Source organism: Quercus suber, unplaced genomic scaffold (assembly GCF_002906115.3).
Source record: "Quercus suber isolate HL8 unplaced genomic scaffold, Cork oak 2.0 scaffold_447, whole genome shotgun sequence".
Lineage (NCBI taxonomy): Eukaryota > Viridiplantae > Streptophyta > Magnoliopsida > Fagales > Fagaceae > Quercus > Quercus suber.
In genome coordinates this window covers 82342-105676 of record NW_027069898.1, presented here as the reverse complement: position 1 = coordinate 105676, position 23335 = coordinate 82342, and the positions used below count along the sequence as shown (strand labels likewise).

Sequence of the window (23335 nt, the reverse complement as noted above, 5' to 3'; positions counted from 1 at the left end):
TAAGCAGCCTTTGCCATACAGAGGAAGCAATCAAACAATTGAGGAGAAATGATGAGGGCTAAACTTATTTATTATGTTAACAAATATATGGGACACGAGGCTAGTGGATATCATTGAATCAGTGCATGTATATATATATATATATATAATATTTGTCAGCAGGTTTGTTTAGATAGGTCTTGCAGTTACGTGACAAAGCATTCATATTGTTTTGTTGTTCACAAAAGATCAGTTGAAAACTGGGAAATTCAATTCAATAGAATGAATGGCACACTTAATTAAACTAAAAGGTACTGGGTTCCATCTATGATCTGACTCTGGTTCAAATCAAAAGTCAACTGACTTCATAATGAACATTGGATTGGATTGAGGCTTCTATTGGTCCGCATTCATAAAGGTTGTATTTTATTCTCTTAAGGGTAATTATTGGATACTCTTAGAGTACTATAAATACATACTTTTTTTTTTTTTTCCACATAACTGTAGGTTTTACTAATTAAATTTATGGTGGAACTTACAATTCATGTAAGAGGAAGGGGTATACATTTATGATACTTCAAAACTTTTCCATTCTCTCAATCTCATTCCATTCTCTCAATCTCATTAGCCACAGCTACCTTTGCGTCTTTGTTGTATTTGTATGGTCAAAAGCAACTCTCAAAATTGCTTCTTTTTTTAATTTATTTTTTATTTTTTTATAACAAAGCAATACATTTTATTGATCAATTCACAAAGAGGTGACATTTTTTATTTTTAAATAACACTTTAAAGCCAACCAAAGCAAAATTTTGCAAAAATTTTAACACCAAGTCGTTGACTGTAGAAGGGAAAAAAAGCAAGGAGAAGAGAAGATAGTGCTGATGCTTTGCAAAAATTTTAACACCAGGTCGTTGACTGTGGAAAGGAAAAAGAGCAAGGAGAAGAGAAGATAGTGCTGATGGATAGCACGGGAGCAAATTGTTCAAAGAGAAGGGGTTCACTGTTTTAAGAGCATCTGCAATAGGAGAGCTAAACACAAAAATCTTTGTATTATAGAGAGTAAACTCACAAAATAGGTCTCCAATGGACTCTCTATACCCAGAATTTTTTTTTTGGCTCATGAACAGTAGCTCAATCCAGTTTGATGGGTTACTATTCATTCTTCAAATGTTTTTTTTTTCTATTATAATAATCAAGTATTAAATAATAAAAAAAATATTGGAAGATGTGTAGTTTAAAAAAAAAATAATAAATAATGAATGAAAAAATAATATTTAAATGAGATATAGAATCTATTGCAAAGTATATTTGAAAAAGTGGGTAGTTAAAATATGATAAAAATAATAAGAATATGCTTGTTGTCAGCCAAAAACAATGATTAAACCATTCTCTTAGTAAAAGGAGGACAGAACATAGTGATATGAGTATAGCAGAAATAGATTACTAACAGCAATAATAGAAAAGAAAACAATATTAATGCTTAAAAAAAAAAAAAATAGTTAGTTTGCCATGCTTGGTTTCTTAAGAGATTAAAGTCTAGGAAGGGAACCACCCTTTAATGTGGCCAATCTCACACGGGAAATCCTGTCACAGAAATTGCTCACTTTGAAAAAATAGGCCTAGGCGGCTTACCTCCAAATTCTTATTAAAGAGTAGGCTATTGAGAGGGAGAGAAGGGAGTAGCCTATTAGTGCATTCCTTTCACTCTCCTTCTTGTTTCCTCACTCTCTATTTTTCCTTTCACTCTCCCTTTTCTTTTGATTTCTATGTTACCTCTCTTCTTTCTCATCTTTTTTGCTTCTTTTCTTTCTCACTCTTTCTTACTTATTTCTCTCCGTTATCTCTTGTGCTTGCCCTCCTCCCCATACGGTGCACAACCAAGGCATTTTTATACTGCCTGTCATGATGGGTTTTACTATTTTACTCCTCAACTACTTTTTTTTTGGGTATGGGTGTCATTCCCAAACCACTTACTAGTTTATCAACTGCCCAGCCATTACCACTTTCTTGTGCTGGCTATGCCACGTTCCATTCCCAGACAAAAGAATGGTGTTTTGTTTTCTTACTCTTCGTGGCATTCCTATCTGGATAAAGGTTGGGCATTCTCTCTTACTAACTCCTATAGCATACACCTAGTGATTCCAACTCATCCGTTCCTTTTTTGGATGGTATGTCATTCAAATAGAATATTTCCCCTAAAAAAGCTAGAACGGAAACTCCATAATAGACTTCCCCCTTTCTCCCCACCACTAGACCATACCCTCTCTTACTTTTGACCCATGGCCCATTGCTCCTTTATTGACTGGGTACAAGTGGGTGGTGCCTGAGCCTTGTGCGTGCTTCACTTCTATGTGAGTCCAGGGCCTTTCTATTGTTTATGCGTTTGCCATGGCCTGGGGGCTTGTTTGGTCTTTGCTGCCTGTTCTGCCACTCATTCTTAACCTCTTGTGACGTGGATGAGTTACTGGGTCTTCATTCTTTGTATCTTGTTTTCTCCCTGGGCTGGGTTTTGGTTAGGCATGGGCCTTTCCTTCTTCAATCCAGCCCTTGTCTTCTTTGTGGGTTGGCTGACACTTCTATCATGCCGCCTCATTACCTTCACCATGTTGCATTTTGGTTTGTGCTCGCTACGCCTCCTTTGGGCTTACTGCGCACTTTCCCTTTTACTTAGTTCGTGTAGCCAGTACTACTGCTGGGCTTGTTCTCGTACTATTTTGGGCTTCATTGGCTTGTTTTATTCAGTTGGACATCTTCGGCTTGCTTCATTCCTTTAGGCATCTTCAACCCATTCTAATCCTTCATTCCCATATGCTTTTGCTAAATCTTTTGGGCTTCCCTAGCCTAATTACCATATCATTTACTTTCGGGTTTTATTAGCCTTTTTACCAACCCCATTTACTAATTCGTTCCTTTGGGCTCTGGCCCATTTTTTGCTTGCTTTTCATTTTTCATAATTTCCATAGGTTTACTACTTCTTTATTTAAGCTCCCTTGTGCTCGCTTGTTTCCTTTAGGGCCTTTCGAATATCTTACAGACCCATGGACCATTATTCCTACCATTCGGATTTAATGGTTTTCTGCTCACTTTGCTAATTCTTCTCCCTTATTGTCTTCCGTATTGTTGGGCTTTTTCTTGTTATTTGGCCTTCTTGCCAAAGTGGGCATCAATAAGTTTAAAGTATGGTGTTATGTTGTTTTCATTTTTAATAATGTGGCAAATTAAACTTTTAAATAATAATTTTTATGACACTTGGGCTTCTAGGTGGGTTGCCATGAGCAATTCTTAGGTATTACTGAGAGTACAAAGAATGATACTCCCTCCTCTTACATTTATTGTTAGTGGAGTTCACTAATTGAATTCATGGTGGGCTCCACCATGAATTTGAGAGGAGAAAACACTATTTCTTCATGTTCTGGTAATGCCTAAGAATTTTTCAACTACCATAATACTTAGTATAATTAAATTATTCTTTTCATTTGTCACGTTAGCTTTGCTCCTACCACTTAGAGATTATTTCAATACAATACCAAAAGATTAAGGCTAAACTATTTTTTTTATTTTTTTATTTTTTATTTTTTGAGAAGAAGGTTAAGGTTAAACTAACACATTTGAAAGGTTAGAAATCATCTTAACATATAAAGCAAGTTTTAGGGACCAAAAGGATAATTTTATTTTTACAAGTATTATAATATATATACTAGTGTGTAGTTCTGTGCATATAAATGAATACAATTAAAAATATTCACAATTATATGGTTCGAATTATACTTTTTTTTAGAAGATGTTGAAATTATATATAGTATTAGCTTACACTTTTTTTAAACCAAATATTTCTAAAATATGTAATGGTTTTTCATTATATATATATATATATATATAACCAAAGGTTAGAGAAAATCTCAATTAGATTTTAATTGGATTATCAATTCTTTTTTTAAACCAAATATTTCTAAAATATGTAATGGTTTTTCATTATATATATATATATATATATAACCAAAGGTTAGAGAAAATCTCAATTAGATTTTAATTGGATTATCAATTTTACAACATGTATCTTCGGTTTTTGCATAAATGGAATACATGTTGCAAAATTGATAATCCAATTAAAATCTAATTGAGATTTCCTCTAAGTTTGACTATATATATGTGTGTGTGTCTATATATGGAGAGGGTTTTAAGTATTTTTCTTAACACACAGCAGTAGTGAAGACGGGTCGGAGATCCAAAATTCAAGAATATTTAGCCGGAGCTTCTTAAAGCGGGTTTGGGTTTGGGTTTGGGGAGTGTGACGTGAGTGATATTTATTTGCAAAACTTTGGTTGAAGAACTGGCACTGGCAAAGTGCAACTGTACAAGCCACCAGCAAGCAGGAAGCCCCCGAGGGTTTCTAACTCTTCAATTCTCACTCTCTTTCAATCTCTCCATTAAAAATCAAATCTCACCATCAAATTATATACGTAGTTTTAAGTTTTTCATTCGTTTATTTTATTTTTATTTCTAGGTTGGTAGGTTTAAGTTTAAATATTGTGTAGCATTTTCTTATAGATGGCGTTAAGGAAAATATTTAGAGAGTTTATGAACAAAAGGGTACTCTCACCTCCTCTTTTAACTGCCAGACATTGCTCTTCTGCTGCTGCTCCTAATATCCCTCACTCTGCTAAAAAAGTATGCTTTCTTTCTCTGTCTCTCTCATTTTCTGTTATAAATAGAAGACATTTGTTTGATTCTCAAGTGTAGAGCCTCTGCTAATTTGAATTGTAGGGAAGGTTATTGACAGGAGCCACAATTGGCCTAGTTATAGCTGGAGGAGCTTATGTGAGTACTGTGGATGAAGCAACTTTCTGGTACTTCATTTACATCTCTGAATCATACTTTTGCTTGGCTCACATTTAAACTTTGCTCTGATTCGCTGTGTTTTTTTATAATTGTTTCAATAAGTGGTGGAGAGGGGATTTTATCCCTGCTTCTCCTTATAATGGAGACCAGGCAATGCCATTGAGCTACTAGGCTCTTGGCTTTAGAAGCATTTATATATTTAAGCAGACCAAGTCTTGGTTATTATTTGAGCGAAAAATTAATTTAACACATTATGTGACGCAGGACAAGGGGAACAACAAAATCTGATTTAGAACACTAGGGACACTTGGGTTTTGAAGAATTAGGGTTAGGTTTTGGTGGGGAATAGGCTAGAAAATAATAGGGATTATAGGGTTTTCAAAGGGGACAAGGATTAATAGGGTTTCGGAATGAAAACAAAGGTGAAAATTAAGATTTGGGTTGCTGTGAATAGTAATCGTGGATAGTAAATTTAAAGAAAATAGATAAATTCTAGGAATCACACTTAGACTTCCTAAGCATCACACAACACACGAACCATAAAAAAAAGCATAGCTCTTAAATTCTGAAAACATTCATTAATAATCAACTCAATAGAAAGTACTACAGCTCTTTAAATAGAAGACTAATACCTAATCCTAGTTGAACTAGGATTTCTTAAAACCCTAACAAGACTCGGACTTTGGACTCCTTAGGCATTTACTACTAAACCCAAGTACATAAACAAACTTAAAATAAAGCCCAAAAGAAGATCTAATGGACTGTTAGCATAGCCTATTCCAGAATATAATGAAATTAAAAAATTGCCCTTGATACATCAAATCAAATAAAATATAATAAATCTGTCTTCCCATTACCTCCTGCATCATTATAGGTTCTCTTAGCCCGACTCCGATGCTTGAACTGAAATGTCTGTTGCAATATATTTCCCCAAATCTTTGTGTAAAAGAGGCTTTTACCTATTGCAGAGACAGTGCTCATTGATTGTTTTTTTTCTTTTTTTCCTGCTATTAGTAACTATGGCTCCAATCATTTCCAAACAATTAGCCATATACTAGTTGACGAACCCTTCTTTCAAGTCTATGAAAGCAATGCCCAACTCTTTACCTGCCCCCTCTCTGTCAATGAAATTCAGGTTGTGTGTCGGTTTAGTAGCCGTTGACATGCTGAAGTTTAGGTTGTGTCTCCATGTTTGTAGTGAAGGAAATTTTCAAATAGTAAAACAAGATTCTGATAATTGGTAGTTTTTAGCAAAAATACTCCGTTTGTTGTTGGGTTGGGGAACAGAGTGAGATTTTGGCAGGATGGGTGGTTTGGGGTCAACCTCTCCAATTGGCTTTCCCAAGGTTGTATGGTATTGCCATTGATAGGGAGGCCTCTGTAGAATATTCTTTGACAAGGCTGGGGGTGGGGGAGAGAAGAAGTTTGGATGTTCGTTTCATCCGGGACTTTAATGATTGGGTGATGGATGAAAGGGTGACCTTGCTTCGTATCTTGGGAGCCAATATTCCTTTAATAGATGTTGGAGACTAGATGAGATGGAAGTTGAAGTCTAATGGAGATTTTGACATCTGGTCATTTTATAACAAGTTGCAAGGTTTTCCCTCTGTTGTCTTTACTTGGAAAGGTATTTGGAGAGTTAAAGCTCCTCAGCGTGTTTCCTTTTTCATTTGGTCTATTGCTTGGAATAGGATCCTCAAGGGTGAAAACCTGAGACTTAGGGGTTTTGATTTTGTGGATTGGTGCATTATGTGTTGTTGTTGTGGGGAGATGGTAGATTACTTACTATTTCATTTTGAGAAGGCTTATAGGTTGTGGAGTTTTGTTTTTACATCTTTTGGAATTTCGTGGGTCATACCTAGAACGATTCCATATTTGTTTTTTGGTTGGTGGAATTGTTTGGGGGAAGCACTCGTCTAACATCTAGAATTTAGTTTTGTTGTGCTTACTATGGTGTCTTTGGAAGGGGCGGAATTGGCGGACTTTTGAGGACTTGGATAGTTTTAGAGATCAGATTCTTGCTTCTTTTAGTGGAACTCTTTTTTACTGGTCTCAGGCTTGGGGACTCACAACTAGTGATTATTTTCCTTATTTTCTTAGTTCTCTTTTGTAATTAGTCTGCTGTTTTTTTTTTTTTTTTTTTTTTTTTTTTTTTTTTTTTTTTTTAAAAAAAAAAAAAAAAAAAAAAAAAAAAAAAAAAAAAAAAAAAAAAAAAATTTTTTTTTTTTTTTTTTTTTTTTTTTTTTTTTTTTTTTTTTTTTCTTCTTGTAATGTTGGTTTGCTTTGTGCTCTTCATGCATATAGCAGCCTGTTGTATATATATCATTCTTACTTATCAAAAAAAAAGTAATTGGTAGTTCCAAATTGTAATTTTTCCTTAACTTGAGTGTCCCTTTATAATCTGTGGTATCCATGAATGGGCCTTTTGGTCCTCTTCTTTTGTCCTGATAAATGTTTTTTGTTATAAATCTAGTGCAAATTTTTAATGTTCTTCAAGTTGAAACGTTTTGCCTGTTCCTAGGTTTGAATATGACCTTTTTCTTAATCTTATGTACACCTACATTTTAATCTTTCTTTATTTTGGGGGAAAGGTTGTAGATATTTCCTGTTTATGAGTTTTATTCTATTCTAATAGAATATATTTATTACCTGTATAAAAAATAAAAATAAAATCATTCAATGGCCAAATTTCATAGTTAACTTGAATTTTAAACATTAGTAACTTCAGTTGTTAATTTTTGGTGATCAAATTTTTGCAGTAGTTGGCTATTCTCAGCAACGAAACTTGTAAACCCTTTCTTTGCCCTTCTAGACCCAGAGGTTGCTCACAGACTAGCTGTCTCAGCAGCAGCTCGTGGTTGGGTTCCAAGGGAGAAGAGGCCTGATCCATCAAATATAGGGCTAGAAGTTTGGGGAAGGAAGTTCTCCAACCCCATAGGTCTTGCTGCTGGCTTTGATAAGAACGCTGAGGCTGTTGATGGGTTGCTGGCTTTGGGCTTCGGCTTTGTAGAGGTTGGCTCTGTAACCCCTGTTCCACAAGAGGGTAATCCAAAGCCTCGTATCTTTAGATTGCCTCGGGAAGGGTAAGAATGTGCATCTTCACTTATTTTCTCAAATTCTGATTGCATATCTTCTTTATAGAGAGGGTATTGTTTTGAGTTGATACTTTTATTTTATTTTATTTTTTTGGGGTTTGGGGAGGGGTGGGGGGGTTTCTTATTGAGTCAAATTGACCTTGCATTTTGGGAAGTTGGTGAAGGTGGAAGTGTAAATCGTTTGGATTTCTGTAGCTTAAACTCTTATAAAGTTCTTCTCTGATTTATGTGCCCTCACACGGCTTGATTTGTGACCAGTGCTATCATCAATCGGTGTGGCTTCAATAGTGAAGGAATTGTTGCTGTTGCGAAGCGGTTGGGTGCCCAACATGGTAAGAGGAAGTTGGATGAAACTTCAAGAAATCCATCTTCCTCCACTGATGAAGTAAAACATGGAGGCAAAGCTGGACCTGGAATTCTTGGGGTCAATCTTGGAAAGAATAAGACAAGTGAAGATGCTGCTGCAGATTATGCACAAGGGGTTCATACATTGTCTCAGTATGCTGATTACTTGGTAAATATTCTCTTCTGATTTATTTTGGTTTATCTATTTCTTTGTTTTATGATGGATTTTAATATTTTGACTTGTACATAATAGATAATGGAGTTCTATACAATTTTGTATTTATATGAGTAATTCCTGCATCTTGCTGTCTGGCAATTACATCTTGATTGATAGGGTTGAAAATGTGTATGTTAAATTCATCAAAATATTCTTTTGCCTGTTATAGTTTCTGACATATTTCAATTTCGCCTCAAATGCCTAATACTTTATCACCTTCTTTGACATCCCTAACCCGTTGATGTTGGTTTGCTATTGTGGCATAATCGTCTTTACATATTTTTTTTTTTTTTTGATAAGTAATAAGTTTTATTGATATAAAAAAAGGAGCACCCTAGTACACAGGGAGTGTACAAGGGGTCAACAACTCAAGTACTAAATTACAAGAATCAAGGAAATAAAAAAAAGAAGGGAATGATTGGGTTTGCATAGCAACCAACCAATCCGATAAAGTTCTAATGAAAAATAACTTGAGGTCTGGTATAAATCTCTCAATATCCTCAAAACACCTACTATTTTTTTCCCTCCAAAGAAACCACATTAAGCAATGGGGTACAATTAACCAAATAAAACCATTTCGATGACGATCAAACCTGCCTTGCCAACACTAAGTGTGTATTTAGATATCGCTTATTTTGCTGAAAATTGAAAACTTATTGCTGAAAATAATAAAAAAAAAATTTATGGGTTACTGTTCACTACTGAAAACATTGTTCAACACTGTAGCTTTTCCTTAATGCACTATTCATTTCTCATGAACAGTGCAAGAGGTGCTGGTACAAAAAGAAAAGAAAAGAAAGGAAAACGCAGAAACGCAAATGCCAAAACGTGATCCAAACGGAGCTTAAGAGCCCCAAAACGGGTTGTGGCATAACATAACTTACTCCAAATAAATCCAAAACTATAGCCCATAGATCCATACCAACCAGACAATGAAGGAAGAGATGATCAACTAATTCACCATTACACTTGCACATGTAACACCAATCCAATATCCAAACCTTCTTTTTTCGTAAATTGTCAATTGTCAAGCATTTCCCTAAAGTAGCACTAAGAAAGCTACTTGAGAAGGAATCTTCTGTTTCCAAATGTTCTTCCAAGGAAAACAGAAGTTAGTAGAGCCCACTAAAATTCTATTATAATTATTAACCTTAAACCCCTTATCTGTACTAGGTTTTCAACACATTTTATTCTTACCAAACCCCCTTATTGAAGAACCATATATTGTATCCAAGAAGCTCGACATAGCCTCTAATTACCAAGCATGCACACCCCTAAAGAAACTGACATCCCAAACGAGGATGCCATTGGTGTACTTCATAAGCGTAGCCACACTAGTCTCCTTATACTTGCAAAATCTAAATAACTTAGGATAACTAACTGCAAGGGAGGTCTCACCACACCAACGGTCTTGCCAAAACTTCACCCTAGACCCGTCACCAATATCATACAGAATATGATGTGAAAAAGAAGGCCATCCCTGACTGATATTTTATCATAAACCAACACCATATGGACCGTTAACAGATTTGGTACACCAGCCCCCCCCATACACATCCATATTTCACCTCTATCACTTGCCTGCCTTCAAAGGGCATCCTTCTCAATCCCAAATCTCCATAGTCACTTCTCAAGCAAAGCTTCATTAAAAAGTCTTACCTTCCTTATCCTAAGCCACCCGAAGAAATAGGGGAACACACAGTAGCCCATTTTACCAGATGAAATTTAGGTTCATCACTAATGCCACCCCATAAGAAATTCCGCTGAAGTTTCTCAATTCAATTAGCCATAGCAACAGGTATAGGAAAAAGAGATAGAAAATAAGTGGGTAAATTAGATAGAGTGCTTTTGATTAGAGTGACTCTACCTCCTTTGGATAAGTACAAACGTTTCCATCCCAGTAATCTCCTTTCCATCTTCTCTAGAATCGGGTTCCATATTGTCTTATCCTTGATTTTAGCACCCAATGGAAGACCCAAATACTTCATTAGAAGAGTACCTTGCTTGCAGCCAAGTACAGTCAACAATAAATCAATATTATGCAACATGCCTCCTCTGCTAAGTGGAGGCAGTGGATTTTCTTCTTTATAGAGTTGACCCCAAAATTTTGGACCAAGACTTGGTTTTTGTTGTTGATATTGACACTATTGGAATAACAAGATATAAATTGAAACTTGTTGGAAATTGAGAACCATAAGTGCGCCATTTTTTATAAGTAACAATGTTTATTTAGTTAATGAGGGGTGTAGTCCAAATGCATAGGAATTATAAAATTTGTACACCCACAATTAAACTATTTTATTACAATGACCAATAAAATCTAACAATTCTAAAAAGAAATAATTCTGACATTGTCATTCATTCAAACAAGTATTTGAAAAGACAGTTTCAGATCTAAAATGATGGTCCTTTCACATCCCTCAAAGCTTTTAGCATTTCTTTCTTGCCATAATCAACACATTAAGCCATGAGGAATCTCCTTCCAAATTTCTATGTTCTGATGTTGACTGAAGCAAGCTTGCCAACAATCTAACAAATTTATATGCTTTTAGTTGAACCCCAAATAGGCTAAAACCATAGTCCGCAACTCTCTGGCAATGGAACAATGAAGGAGTAAGTGATCGACTGTCTCCCCATTTCTTTTGCACATACAACACCCAGTTATCGCAATGATATTCATTTTTCTGAAATTGTCTAGTGTGGTGGTGGTTGTTAAGGTTCTCCCCAATGTAGTAGTCGACAAAAAGAAAGCAACTCTTGTTGGGACCTTAGGTTTCCATATACTTTTGTAGGGGAAATTCACATTTTTGTTAGGAACAAAAGATCTATGGTAAGATTTGACCTAATACCCCTTTTGTGCAGATGTCAAACAACAGATCTTACCCTCTCCACTACCTCGCGTAGAAATTAAATAAAAGAAGTCTAAAAAAGACGGTAAGGACTCCTGCTGGCGGTCATGTACTGTTCTGATAAAATTCAAAACGCAATGAACAGAGTCATTGTGATACTGCATATGATTTGAAGAAACTTCCTTAACATGTGCAAGACTAAACAATTCTAAGAGTGCGTTCAAAGGAAGATCACGACACCAGATATCATACCCAAATTTAACTTTGGTACCATCACCCACCTCAAACTTGATGAAACACAAAAAGTTTGCCCAATCTCTCCTAATAAAATTTGGTATTTAAGTTTAGAGACTTGGAAAAGATTTGCTGTTGTTTACCATGTTTTATGATGTGTATTTTTACTCACACATACTGTGCCTCTCTCATCCAACTTGTTCATTCCTTCCAAAGGATTGCAGTTTTTTTCTACTCCTAACTACAAGTCAACTTCCTTGCATGCCAAGAATTAGCATTGGGCTGTCCCTACCCCTAATAAGATTACTAGGTTAGACCAAAACCTTCTGGTAAGCTAAAGAATTGGGGCTTTGGATGCAAAGAGAATTTTATCAGAGGCTTCTTCTCTTGTGCTATCTTGGGCAATATATGAAGAAATTAATGCCAGACTTCAACAATTTGGTCTTACATGTTGAATGTGGAAGAAAAGTTGAAGTCTTTAGTTTCAATTGGTTCATTTGCTCTCCAGTTTAGAGGTGTTCAGTGTATGGTGCCGTTTATTATTTTCTTTTCTGTTTAGTTAGACTTGATTTGGGGCTGTCATATTTTTTCTTAATTTTTTTGGATGTTAGGATTAGGATCATTTTCCTTTTCCAACCTATTAGATTTGATTGATCATTATATTTTAATTGTTTGATTTTGATGTACCCATAGTATACATCCTGCGCATTTGGGCTACACACCTTTTTGATCAATAAATGTTGTTATTTTATCAAAAAACAAATGTGGTTTATATATATGTGCATGTGTGTGTGTTTTTTGTTTGGGGGGGGGGGGTGAGAGGTGAGGGTGGGGCCTGGGGGGTGGGGGGTTGTTTGACACAGGACATAAGTTGCAGTGGGCCTTAATGCCTATTTGATGCAGGATTTTTATTTTTTTTATTTTTTATTTTTTAATTCAGCATTAAGTTAGTTTACAGTTGGCAACATCTTTTCTTATCTGTCGACTTATGCCTGTATTGTAACTTGTATGAGAAGTTACATCCTTTTTCTTTTTGGAGGAGCCTGATCTTTCAATATCAAGTCTTAAGCAAATTATTTTATCATAAATCATGTTGGGAGCATCTAGGATGTTTATAATTCTATTATTTTTCAAGGATATATGAATGCTGAGAAACTGTATCTAGAAGTGATCTGGATCCAATAAGAAATTTAAGGTAGTTAAGGCTGAATTGCAGAGCACACGGGGATGGTTATTCGTGTTTTACAGCCATACAGTATGCTCAGAACCAATTTCTTTATACTAGAATCTGGCCTCGTATTTTTTATGTTATTCTTCAGGAAAATTTTCAAATAGCAGTTCATTTCTACACATGATGAGTCTGTTGTTTCTTCTGATATTTCAGATTTAAGTTCTTTTTCTTTACTCTGACAATGCATGTGTATTTTTCTCTGTAGGTGATTAATGTTTCTTCACCGAATACTCCAGGATTGCGTATGCTTCAGGGAAGAAAGCAATTGAAGGACCTTGTGAAGAAGGTATGGTTGTCATGGCATGACCTTCTTCTTCTTTATATAATTAACACAGTATGTGACCAGAAGTTATATCTTTTGTAATTTTGTCAAGGTGACCTTTTATCCCAATTTCTCTTTGATATTGTCATGGAGGCCTTGAGCCGTATGTTCGTTGCAACTACTGCAGCATGGCAGTTTTCGGGCTTCACAGTTGGGAATGCGACTGGTTCCTTGATGACGGTGTCTCATCTATTGTTCGTGGATGATACACTTGTTTTCTGTGATGCTGATAGCAATCATATAACAGCTTTGCGTGGGATTCTCTCTAGATTTGAGGAGATGTCAGGGCTAAATATTAATTTAGGAAAGTCTGAATTGGTTCCAGTTGGGGATGTGCCTAATCTCCATGAGTTAGTGGAGATTTTGGGCTGTAGGGAGTCTGCTCTTCTGCTGAAGTATTTAGGTCTTCCGTTGGGTGCTTCTTTTAAAGATAAGACAATTTGGAATCCTATTTTGGAGAAGATAGAGCGAAGGCTAGCTGGTTGGAAGAGGTTGTATTATATCTAAGGGGGGTAAGGTTACCCTTATTAAGAGTACTCTCTCTAGCTTACCTACGTATTTCCTTTCTCTTCTCCCTATTCCGGTCAAGGTGGCTAAGAGGATGGAGAAATTACAAAGGGATTTCCTATGGACTGGTTTTGGGGACAATCATAAAATTCATTTAGTAAATTGGTCTAAGATATGTAGGCCAGTGAAGAATGGAGGGCTAGGCATTCGGTGTTTGAGAAGGTTTAAATCAGCCTTATTAGCCAAATGGTTGTGGCGCTATGGTTTGGAGAATGATGCCCTTTGGAGAAGGGTCATTGGGGCGAAGTATGGGAATGAGTGGGCTGGTTGGTGCACAAAATTTGTGTCCAGGGCATATGGTCTTTGTTTGTGGAAGTACATTCGAAGTGGTTGGTTGAATTTTTCCAAGTTCATTCGGTATGAAGTGGGTGATGGAACTCGTGTGAAGTTTTGGGATGATGTGTGGTGCAGGGATCGTACTCTCAAGGAGGCATTTCCAGATTTATATAATAATAGTAGGACAAGGGATGCTTCGGTCTATGAGGTTATGTGCTATGCAAATAAGAGTTTCTTGCGACATTCAGTTTCGTCGTTTAGTGAATGATCAAGAGTCACAATCTTTGGATTCGTTTATGTTTTTGATCTATTTCACAAAGGTGTGGGGTGTTAGTTCTGACAAACTTTGTTGGAAGCTAGCTAGCAGTTGAGGTTTCAAGGTGAGTGGGTATTATCATTCTATTTCCCCTTCTGCCGGCATTTCTTTCCCTTGGAAAATGGTGTGGCAATCAAAGGTTCCTCCTCGGGTAGCTTTTTTCTCTTGGACTGCAGCTTTAGGCAAGATTCTAACCATAGATAATCTTTGGAAGAGGCATTTTGTTGTCCTTGAGTGGTGTTTTATGTGCAAAAGGTGTGGGGAATCTGTAGATCATCTCTTCCTTCACTGTCCTATAGCTTATGAGATGTAGAGTATGATCTTTTGCTCGTTTGGTATTTGTTGGGTGATGCCTCAAAGGGTAGTGGATTTGTTGGATTGTTGGACATGCAATTTCAGGCGTCATCATAATATAGTTATTTGGAGGTTTGTGTTGCATTGCTTGATGTGGTGTATCTGGTGGGAACAGAATTCTAGAAGCTTTGAGGGCCGCGAACAGTTCATTATTGAGTTTAAGTCTTTCTTCTTTTTTACTCTTCTCGAATGGTGTCTTGTTTTACCATCTTTTTCTTGTATTTCGCTTCCTGTGTTGCTAGATCATTGTATTTTGGTTTCTTAATGTTTTTGCCTTTTTGTACATTTCCCATGTATTGGGCTGTGTTTTTTTAATAAAATTTTTATGTTACTTATCAAAATTTTTTTTTTGTCAAGGTTCAAGCTGCTCGTGATGAAATGCAATGGGGAGAGGAGGGCCCACCCCCTTTGCTTGTAAAAATCGCTCCAGACCTGTCTAAAGAAGACCTTGAAGATATTGCAGCAGTATGTAGTTGTGCAAGATTTAAAATAGCCCCTCTATTTCCTAATAGGATGTTCTCATAGTTTCTTTTTTATTGTTATAGGTTGCCCTTGCTCTACGCTTGGATGGACTGGTATGTTTTCTCCCCCATCATAAAGTTTTGCTCTTTTTCCTAAATGTCTCTTTGCCTGTTACTTCTGCTTAATTTGGCTTTGATGGTGTTGGTATCTTTAGGAGGCCCAACTTTGTGAAATAATGTAGGAGTTCCATAGATGATATTGCAAGTTGTAACTACATTGCATTTAGATAAAACCATCTACCTTATTCTGATCAGCATCAAACTTCTGGTCTACCATGATTTTGTACAAACTTTAGCAAAAAATAAGGTTAGATAGAGAATTTTGAGTGCTGTATCTATGAAGTTACTCAGAATTTATCTAACATTGCTGATGCAAAGTGAATGTTAAAGACAAGAATAAAATAATATAGAGAAGCAGAACTAAGAAAGAGAGAAGTTCAGCCAACAGCCTACATCCACAAAATAAAACCCTAGCAGCTACATCTTTACTGTGTGCTCAAGTCAACAACTACAATGAACCCTTAATAGGGTATGTACAGAGAATGGAAGCTAGGGTTAGCCCAATATGGGCTTACAACATAATTGGGCCTCTTAGGCCATTACATCAACATAAACCCAACAATTTAACACTCCCCTTCATGCTAGAGCATATAGTCATATAGATCCAGCTTGTAACACAACTACCAACTTGCTTGAAGAGGCTGAAAACGAAGTGAACTGGCCAAATTTGAAGCTGAATCGACCAAAAAAACGAGATGAATTGGCTGAAGTTCTTCAATGTCAGACAAAACCAACAACAACAACAACGAAAGCCAACGGCAACAAGACAAGAAGCCAAGAACAACAATAACAACCAGTAGCAATAACAACCAATCTGCCAAGAACAACCAACAACTACAATCACCAACAACAACCATAACCACACCAACAGCAACCAATCAACAACTACCGAGAATAACCAACAAAATTAGATATGAAGGTTGCACAAGCAAACAACCACTAACAACCATTGACTCTTATACCATGTTAGGCTTCATTTGAGAGTTCATAAGAGAATGGAATGGAATGATCATAAGGGAATGAAATGTATTTAAGTAAGGGAAATGAATGGAAAAGAATGGAATGGAATGAAATTAAGTAACCTTGATTGGATGTTTTAAAATAAAGGAATGGAAATGAATGAAAATGAATGGAATGTAAGTAATCTTGTTTGGGAGTAACATGGAGGGAATGGAATAGAATCAATTTATGACAATATTATTATTAGATCCCTATTTTAAAATAAAGAGTTGAATATATAGGAGTATTTTGGGAGTTTTAGTAAAAAAATCATTAAATCTAATTCCATTCTCTCCAAATTTCGAGGGGAATGAAAATTTAAGGTTTTAAGGGAATAGAAAGGAATGAGTATTTCCTTCTATCCATTCCATTCCCTCTCTTTTAAACTCCAAAACAAGATAATAAACTTTTTATTCCCTCCATTAAAACTCCCAAACAAGGGAAGCGAACAATATTCTAAAATTATTATTTTCATTCCTTTCCATTCCCTTCTCCCAAACGAAGCCTTAAAAGACAAGAATAAAATAATATAGAGAAGCATAATGAAGAAAGAGAGAAGTTCGGCCAACAGCCTATATCCACAGAATAAAATTTTAGCAGTTACATCTTTATTGTATACTTAAGTCAATGATTACAGTGAATCCTTATTAGGATATATATATATACATACATACATACATACATATATATATATATATAGAGGCTAATATGGGCTTACAACATAATTGGGCTTTTTGGGCTATTAGATCAACATAAACCCAACACTTTAACAGTGATGATTTTATTTTAATTTTTTAAAAGGCCTCAATATTTGGACTTGAATTTTGCTCTCTTTAATGCCTAATAATGCCACAACTTAATTGATATTACAGATTATGATCAAGGTATGATGAATATCCTCTGGTGTTTTTATTATTTCATTCAGCCTTTGGGAATTTAGCATCTTTTTTTTCTCCACTGTTATATATGAAGAAACTGATTACTCTTCCACCAGTGGACTCTTTATCACTCTAATCTGTGAGCAAACATCATCCCCTCCCCCCTGTTTCATTTTTCAGAAAAAGGTACTGAAGTACCCATAATGGAAAATGTTACCTCTATGGTGTATGTATTTGGCTGGGATGTCAATGTGGTTTATAAGCTGATGATTCTAGGATCCACCATTGCTTCAATTTTTTATGTCTTGCAGGGTGAAAACTACCCTGTAATGCTTCCAATATTTTTTTTCTTTAATATTATTATTGGTTGTTATTTTTAAGTTTATTATTTTTCTTTTGGTTTAGATAATATCAAATACAACTGTTTCAAGACCAGATCCTGTAAGTAAAAACCCTGTGGCTGTGGAAGTTGGTGGCTTAAGTGGGAAGCCTCTTTTTAATCTCTCTATCAACATCTTGAAGGAAATGTATGTTCTAACAAGGGTATGTTGGCTACTTCAGTAATTCATGTTACTTGTTTTTCATTAAGATGTCCTATGTTAGGATTACATAGATAAACACAAAGTGTACCCTGTTTGTTTGTCTCTCTGCTTCTCTTTCCCTAATGTTTGGCACAAGTACATGAACATGGAAGATTGATAATAGCTACTCTGTTCCTCTTGGATTCCAAATGATAAACCTAAAGGATCAATTTCAAGTGCACTGTTGAAAAGTATTGAACACTATGATATACTCCTTGAAATGCATATGGATCTCTATGTGTTTGGCAATTTCTGTTGGACATGTCAGACTGTGCTAAAGAAGAGGATTCATCAAAGGTTCTACAAGACACTTTACATATAATGTTTGCCTGTTACTAGGATTGTTCAGAAAGTGTCTTCCCTCTTCCCTTGGGCCAAAAACTCACTCAGAAAGCATGAAATATTGATGTAGGTGATATTATACAATGAATGTGCTGTTCCATAATTTTCCTTGGGGTATGGCAGAAGAAAGTTGAAAATTAGGATGTTTCAATCTCTGCCTGTGTTATATGAACTTAGAATGAGATGAATATGACATTGAGATACACACCCATATACAAGTTCCTGTGTCCATGAATCTTAGTTTATCTTGGTTTCCTGCTGAGTTTCATAAATCTTCTATATGTGCTGCAGATTCATATTTATTGAGTTTTTAGTTGTCTTCCACAAAGCATTGGACACTTTTTGGGATACTGTTCCTTCTATATTTAAATCTGGATTTTTTTCCCCACTTTTGCGGTTCTTCATGCTCGTGCGTCATACATGAGAGCTTGACATTCTGTTTATTTTTCTGTATCAGGGAAAGATCCCTTTAATAGGCTGTGGGGGTGTTAGCAGGTAAAAGCAAAACACCCATTCAACATTTTTGGCATCACATTAATTTGTTGACAATATATGCAACTGCTTTAATTTAAAAGTACTTTGTTAGAACCTTATGGTATACATTTGATTCAGTGGTAGGGAAGCATACCAAAAAATCCGAGCTGGTGCAACTCTTGTTCAGCTTTATACGGCATTTGCTTATGGGGGACCTGCCCTTATTCCTCAGATCAAGGTATTTTTTTTGTTATGCCTTTATGGTATTTTGGAGCTTATGGGAAAACTGAAACTTAAATAAAATAGGTTGATGTACTGTGGGGAGAAGTTTTTATTTTTATTTTTTATAATTCAATAGTTGAGAGGGGGGATTTGAACCCTAGACATCTCCTTGGGAAATACCAGAAAATGTTTGTTGAGCTGTAAGCTCTTAGCAGAGCTTGGGGTAAGTTTTTACTCCAGAGCGTTACTTTTATGGGCCCAAAAAGGGGGAGATAAAAAATGAAAAGTATGCCAGATTAGTAAAAAATTCGGTACTGGTCGGTACAGATGAGAATAGCTGGAAAGCTTATTTCCACAGAGGAGAGCCCAATTTAAAAAAAAAAAAAAAAAAACATTTTGGGAAATTTTAGTGATTAATTGCTTTTATAATATAATTATTATTGAAATGATGATACATTTGACTGTAGATTAAAATTTTAGCCCCTCTTTTGGAAGTTTGTATTTTGTAACCTACTCTTTGGTCTTAGGTTTATGTAATTAATGGAGCAAGCAATATGGGTGGGATTCAGATCTAAATTTGTGGAATCTAAATTTGTGGACTTTTTTTGGTAGCTCCACTCAACTTAAGTTTTGGGGCACTTTTGGAGACAATTTGAATTGTATAATCTTGTTCTTTTTTTCATTTTCTTCCGATAATGTAGTTTGGTTAATTTTTCCTGATTTGAGGTGTTATGTGGTTTCTTTTGAAAAGTATTTGATAAATTTTATTTGGTAGAAGGAAAACCTTGAGTATGCCATTCATATATGAAAGGTCTACCTTAAGAGTATACGCAAATTCAGTGGATCTATACAAATCTAAAAAAGAAAATTGGATGCAGCCCAAAGCAACCATCAACTAATACAATGTTCTAAAAACTTAAGACTTCAGGTTGCGTGGTGGAAAGTTCAATAATATTATGATTGTTTTTGTGGGGATGAATGATAATGACAAGTTTAATGTTTACTCATTTGACTAGTATCTAAAAGGTTAGAATGGTATATGCTTTCCTTGGAAGAGCTTTTAGTGTAACAAGGCTCCAAAGAATGCTGCTTTCCATTAGTGGGTAGCAGCATGGGGAAATATTTTGGCAGGGGATAATCTTATTAAAGGAGGTATTATTTGTGGGTAGCAAAATGTTGTTTTTTGTTTTCAGAAGCTCTCTTTTCTTTTTCCTCTATCTCTTAAGTTTTAATTTGTATTTTGAGGATATTCTGAAAATCATTTTTGCCCTTCTTTCTTGTTGTCTAATGTTGTGATTTTGTTTCTTAGGCTGAACTGGCCGAATGCTTAGAAAGGGATGGTTTTAAGTCTGTCATTGAAGCAGTTGGTGCAGATTGCAGATAACCGTACTAGTCTCAAGGACCACTATTATGAACATATCCTGGAGCATTTTTCTCACATCAAAGGGTTAGTTATCCTTTCTTTTTTTCCCCTCCTTCAAGTGGGGGTGGATTTTCTGACTTGTTTGATGTGAGAAGTTTTGAAGTGACTCGGCAAACATTTTTTTCTAAGTTATCTCTTTAGTCAGTAATTTCTTTATTCCCCAAGTTGCGGCCATGAAAATCAAGTGAAATATTACAGACCTGTCATGAAGGTTTACGTGACATTGTTTTGGCACTAGTTTTCAGAGGATTATATGTAATGAGGCTCCAAAATTGTCATTGTATAAAAGTTGCCATGAATTATAAGTACCCACTTCCTCAATTCATGTTCCGTAAACTCAATTATAATGGCTTGAATGTTTGTGATAGAAATTTTAAATGAAAGCGGATAGTTTATAATTGGTTTTAGGCTTTTGCCTCATCTCTCTCTCTCTCTCTCTCTCTCTCCTTTATCGTTACACTCATCCTTTTTTCTTTATTATATTTTGATTCTTTTTTTTCCTAGTTTATTTTGTATGAATTTGGTATTATTTCTCCTATTCAATCCATTTTTTTCCACACAAAAAATGTGAGCTCTCTTTCTTTCTTTGGTGGATTTTTGTTCTTTCTTATAAAGATTTTTTTTTTTTCAATCTCAAAGTCTTCTCTCTCCCTCTTATAATTTTAGTTGGATTTTGGTATGGGTTAGTACTTAAATTTTTTTGGAAATGAGAATTTGAGTTTATATCAAACACAATCTACATGGCTATGAATTTGAATGTGTCTACCAATTGTTTGAGTAATAAATTATTATAAAGCCTATATTTTATTCCTTTGGTTTTATTTTTTTAATTTTGGTTACAACAACATTGTAACTTTTTTGGTGAGTTTCGATTATCATAATAAATTTGAAGCTTATCAAATTTAAGCCAATGTGGATGGAGCAACAAGGAGGCATAGGTTTTGTTTTTAGGAATCATAAAGGTCATGGCTGCCCTTCTATAGTGATGGACAATCTTCAGGAAGCTCAAACAATTAAAGCTTTGGAAATGAGAAAAGCTACCATTCTAGCGGCTGAAACAAGTTTCTATTTTGTCATCTTCAAGGGAGTTTCTATTTATGTTATTAATGCTCTAAATGATCAAGAGGAATGCTTAACCTCAGTAGGAATGGAAATTCTTGCATGTGAGAAGGCAGGCTAATGAAGGTGCTTATTGGACGGCCTGAAATGTGAGAAATTTTTTTTTTTTTTTTTTGATTTAGAGAATGTATGGATTGAGAACTATCCTAACTGTATTGCTGTTATAATTGTCAAGTGAGCTTTGTAATGTTTTCTTTCAAGTTAAATGAAATGAAGTTGTTTCTAGTTTCTCCTCAAATAAAATAAAATAATAAAATAGGGGTATGTTCTATGTGAATGATAATGTTAATGACCATTATCTAATTCCCCCAAAAGTACACACACACACGTATATGCTCAACTAATTGATAAAAAATTTAATTATTAAAAAAAATATATCTAATCTAATCTATACGGACCAAGAATAGCAGGTCAGCCCCGAACAGCAAGCCCACTCATTGGAACCTCGGCACAATTCAAGCCCATATAGCCGAACTCTCTAGAGTTGGTTGAACAAATAAGGAGGTCTCCAAGGTATGTCGGGTAGATAACACCTTGGGGAATCTGCCCGTTGAGCATCTAGACCTGGCTTCTGGCACAAGTTACTAGGAAGTTGTATTAACAACGGAAGGTGGGCCACCTTTTGATAGGTGATACGATATGGAGGGATCCACTGACATGCCAAATATTTCTTCATCATGACTACCCTACTAAAAGAAGGGTATAAATAAGAGGGGAGGGGTAAGAACAAAGGGTTGGAAATTTTGGGAAGAGAGACACGAGTAGTGTAGAGAAACACATCTCGGGGAGAAGGAAATCTCGTTCGGATTTTAGAAAGTAGGCTCAGCTGTTTGGTAACCATCACAGTAGAGCCAAAATCAAGGTACTTTAGTGCCCAAGTGAAACTAGTACACCATCAGTGACACTAACAATCACTCTTTTGAACCTCCCATTGTGGGATAAGCCTAACCTAGAGTACAAGTAAATTGGGGGTCTAGGCCCAAAAGCTCAAAGTATTTGGGAACGTACTACCATAATTGGCGCTGTCTGTTAGAAATCCTACTACGCTAAAGGTCTAGAGGTGGTGGAGGTAACTATTAGATGAATGGGTAATATCCAGGTGAAGGGTAAGTGGGGTCTGGTGGGAATCGATCTAGGGGCTTATCCTGGGCCTTTAAGGTAATAAAGCAGGAGCACAGGAGAGTGCGCTGCAGTCGAAATAGGCATGAGACTCAGGATGACTTGTATACAGCATTATCCAGAGGAGAAAGAATTGTTTTATACCTACCAGAGAGTTCATACCATAGTGACTGAAGTTTGGGAGTTGTAGGCAGATTTGGGAGTTGGAGTTAAAGGCAAGGGCCAGGCGTCAAAAGAGGTCCCCCGAGGGGTCGTCCCATGACCATAGCTTAGTAAGCAGCCATTCAGAGAGACTACTGCACCTAAGTCACTCTCGGTTGTCAAGGGATAGGTCAAACAAGTCTAGAGATCTATCGCTGAGGAAAGAAAGGGGTGGACACTGAAACGCCGCCATGAATGCCATGAGCCGAACTCTAAGAAGGATAGCCTGGTCACCTTTTTTCAAGGAAATAGAACTCACCGAGATGCCTAGACACTTCACTCGCCCACCGTTCACCTGTTACAACGGCAAGACAGATCTAGTGGAGCACATAAGCCATTTCACCCAACTAATGGCTTTTTATTCTTGGAAAGACAGACTTCTATGCAAGGTGTTCTTGTCTAGTCTCAGCCCCATGGTGATGAGGTGGTTCAACAATTTGAAGAAGGGATCCATCCACAGCTTCGCCGAGCTTATCCAAGCTTTTGGAGCTCGATTTGTGACTTGCAGCCAAGAATCACAACCTATCGACACACAATTTAGTAGGAAGCCTAAACTACACGTAGTTTAGCCACCAGGCCTTCTCGCCTTTTCAAAATTTTCTAATGGTTAACAACTGTTTCTTTTCTTTTTCTTCTTATTTCTCCTCATCTTCCTCATCTCTTCACATTCTCTCTAACTCTCCAACTTCCATCTTTTCTCTCTAAAAATACTCTTTGCCTCTCTTTCATTTCCTCATAAAATGATCTTTTCCTCTCAAATTATTTCATCCAA

At 36.0% G+C, this 23335-nt stretch overlaps 1 protein-coding gene across 1 annotated transcript; it reads left to right on the top strand.

The window, feature by feature from the left end:
- Positions 1–4192: 4192 nt before the first annotated feature.
- Positions 4193–20531, top strand: LOC112015410 (dihydroorotate dehydrogenase (quinone), mitochondrial). Its single transcript, XM_024047817.2, has 11 exons — positions 4193–4647; positions 4744–4826; positions 7578–7901; positions 8172–8427; positions 12995–13075; positions 14982–15089; positions 15170–15199; positions 17488–17625; positions 18463–18500; positions 18618–18717; positions 20011–20531. The coding sequence occupies exons 1-11, from the start codon at positions 4528–4530 to the stop codon at positions 20083–20085; spliced, it is 1353 nt and encodes a 450-aa protein (XP_023903585.2). The 5' UTR covers positions 4193–4527; the 3' UTR covers positions 20086–20531.
- The last annotated feature ends 2804 nt before the right edge of the window (positions 20532–23335 follow it).

Excerpts from the sequence above, each read along its gene's own strand:
- LOC112015410 (XM_024047817.2), top strand. The coding sequence starts at position 4,528 with ATGGCGTTAAGGAAAATATTTAGAGAGTTTATGAACAAAAGGGTACTC. Across the intron at positions 8,428-12,994 it reads CTCAGTATGCTGATTACTTG|GTGATTAATGTTTCTTCACC; the intron begins GTAAATATTCTC and ends TTTTCTCTGTAG. Across the intron at positions 18,501-18,617 it reads GGCTGTGGGGGTGTTAGCAG|TGGTAGGGAAGCATACCAAA; the intron begins GTAAAAGCAAAA and ends CATTTGATTCAG.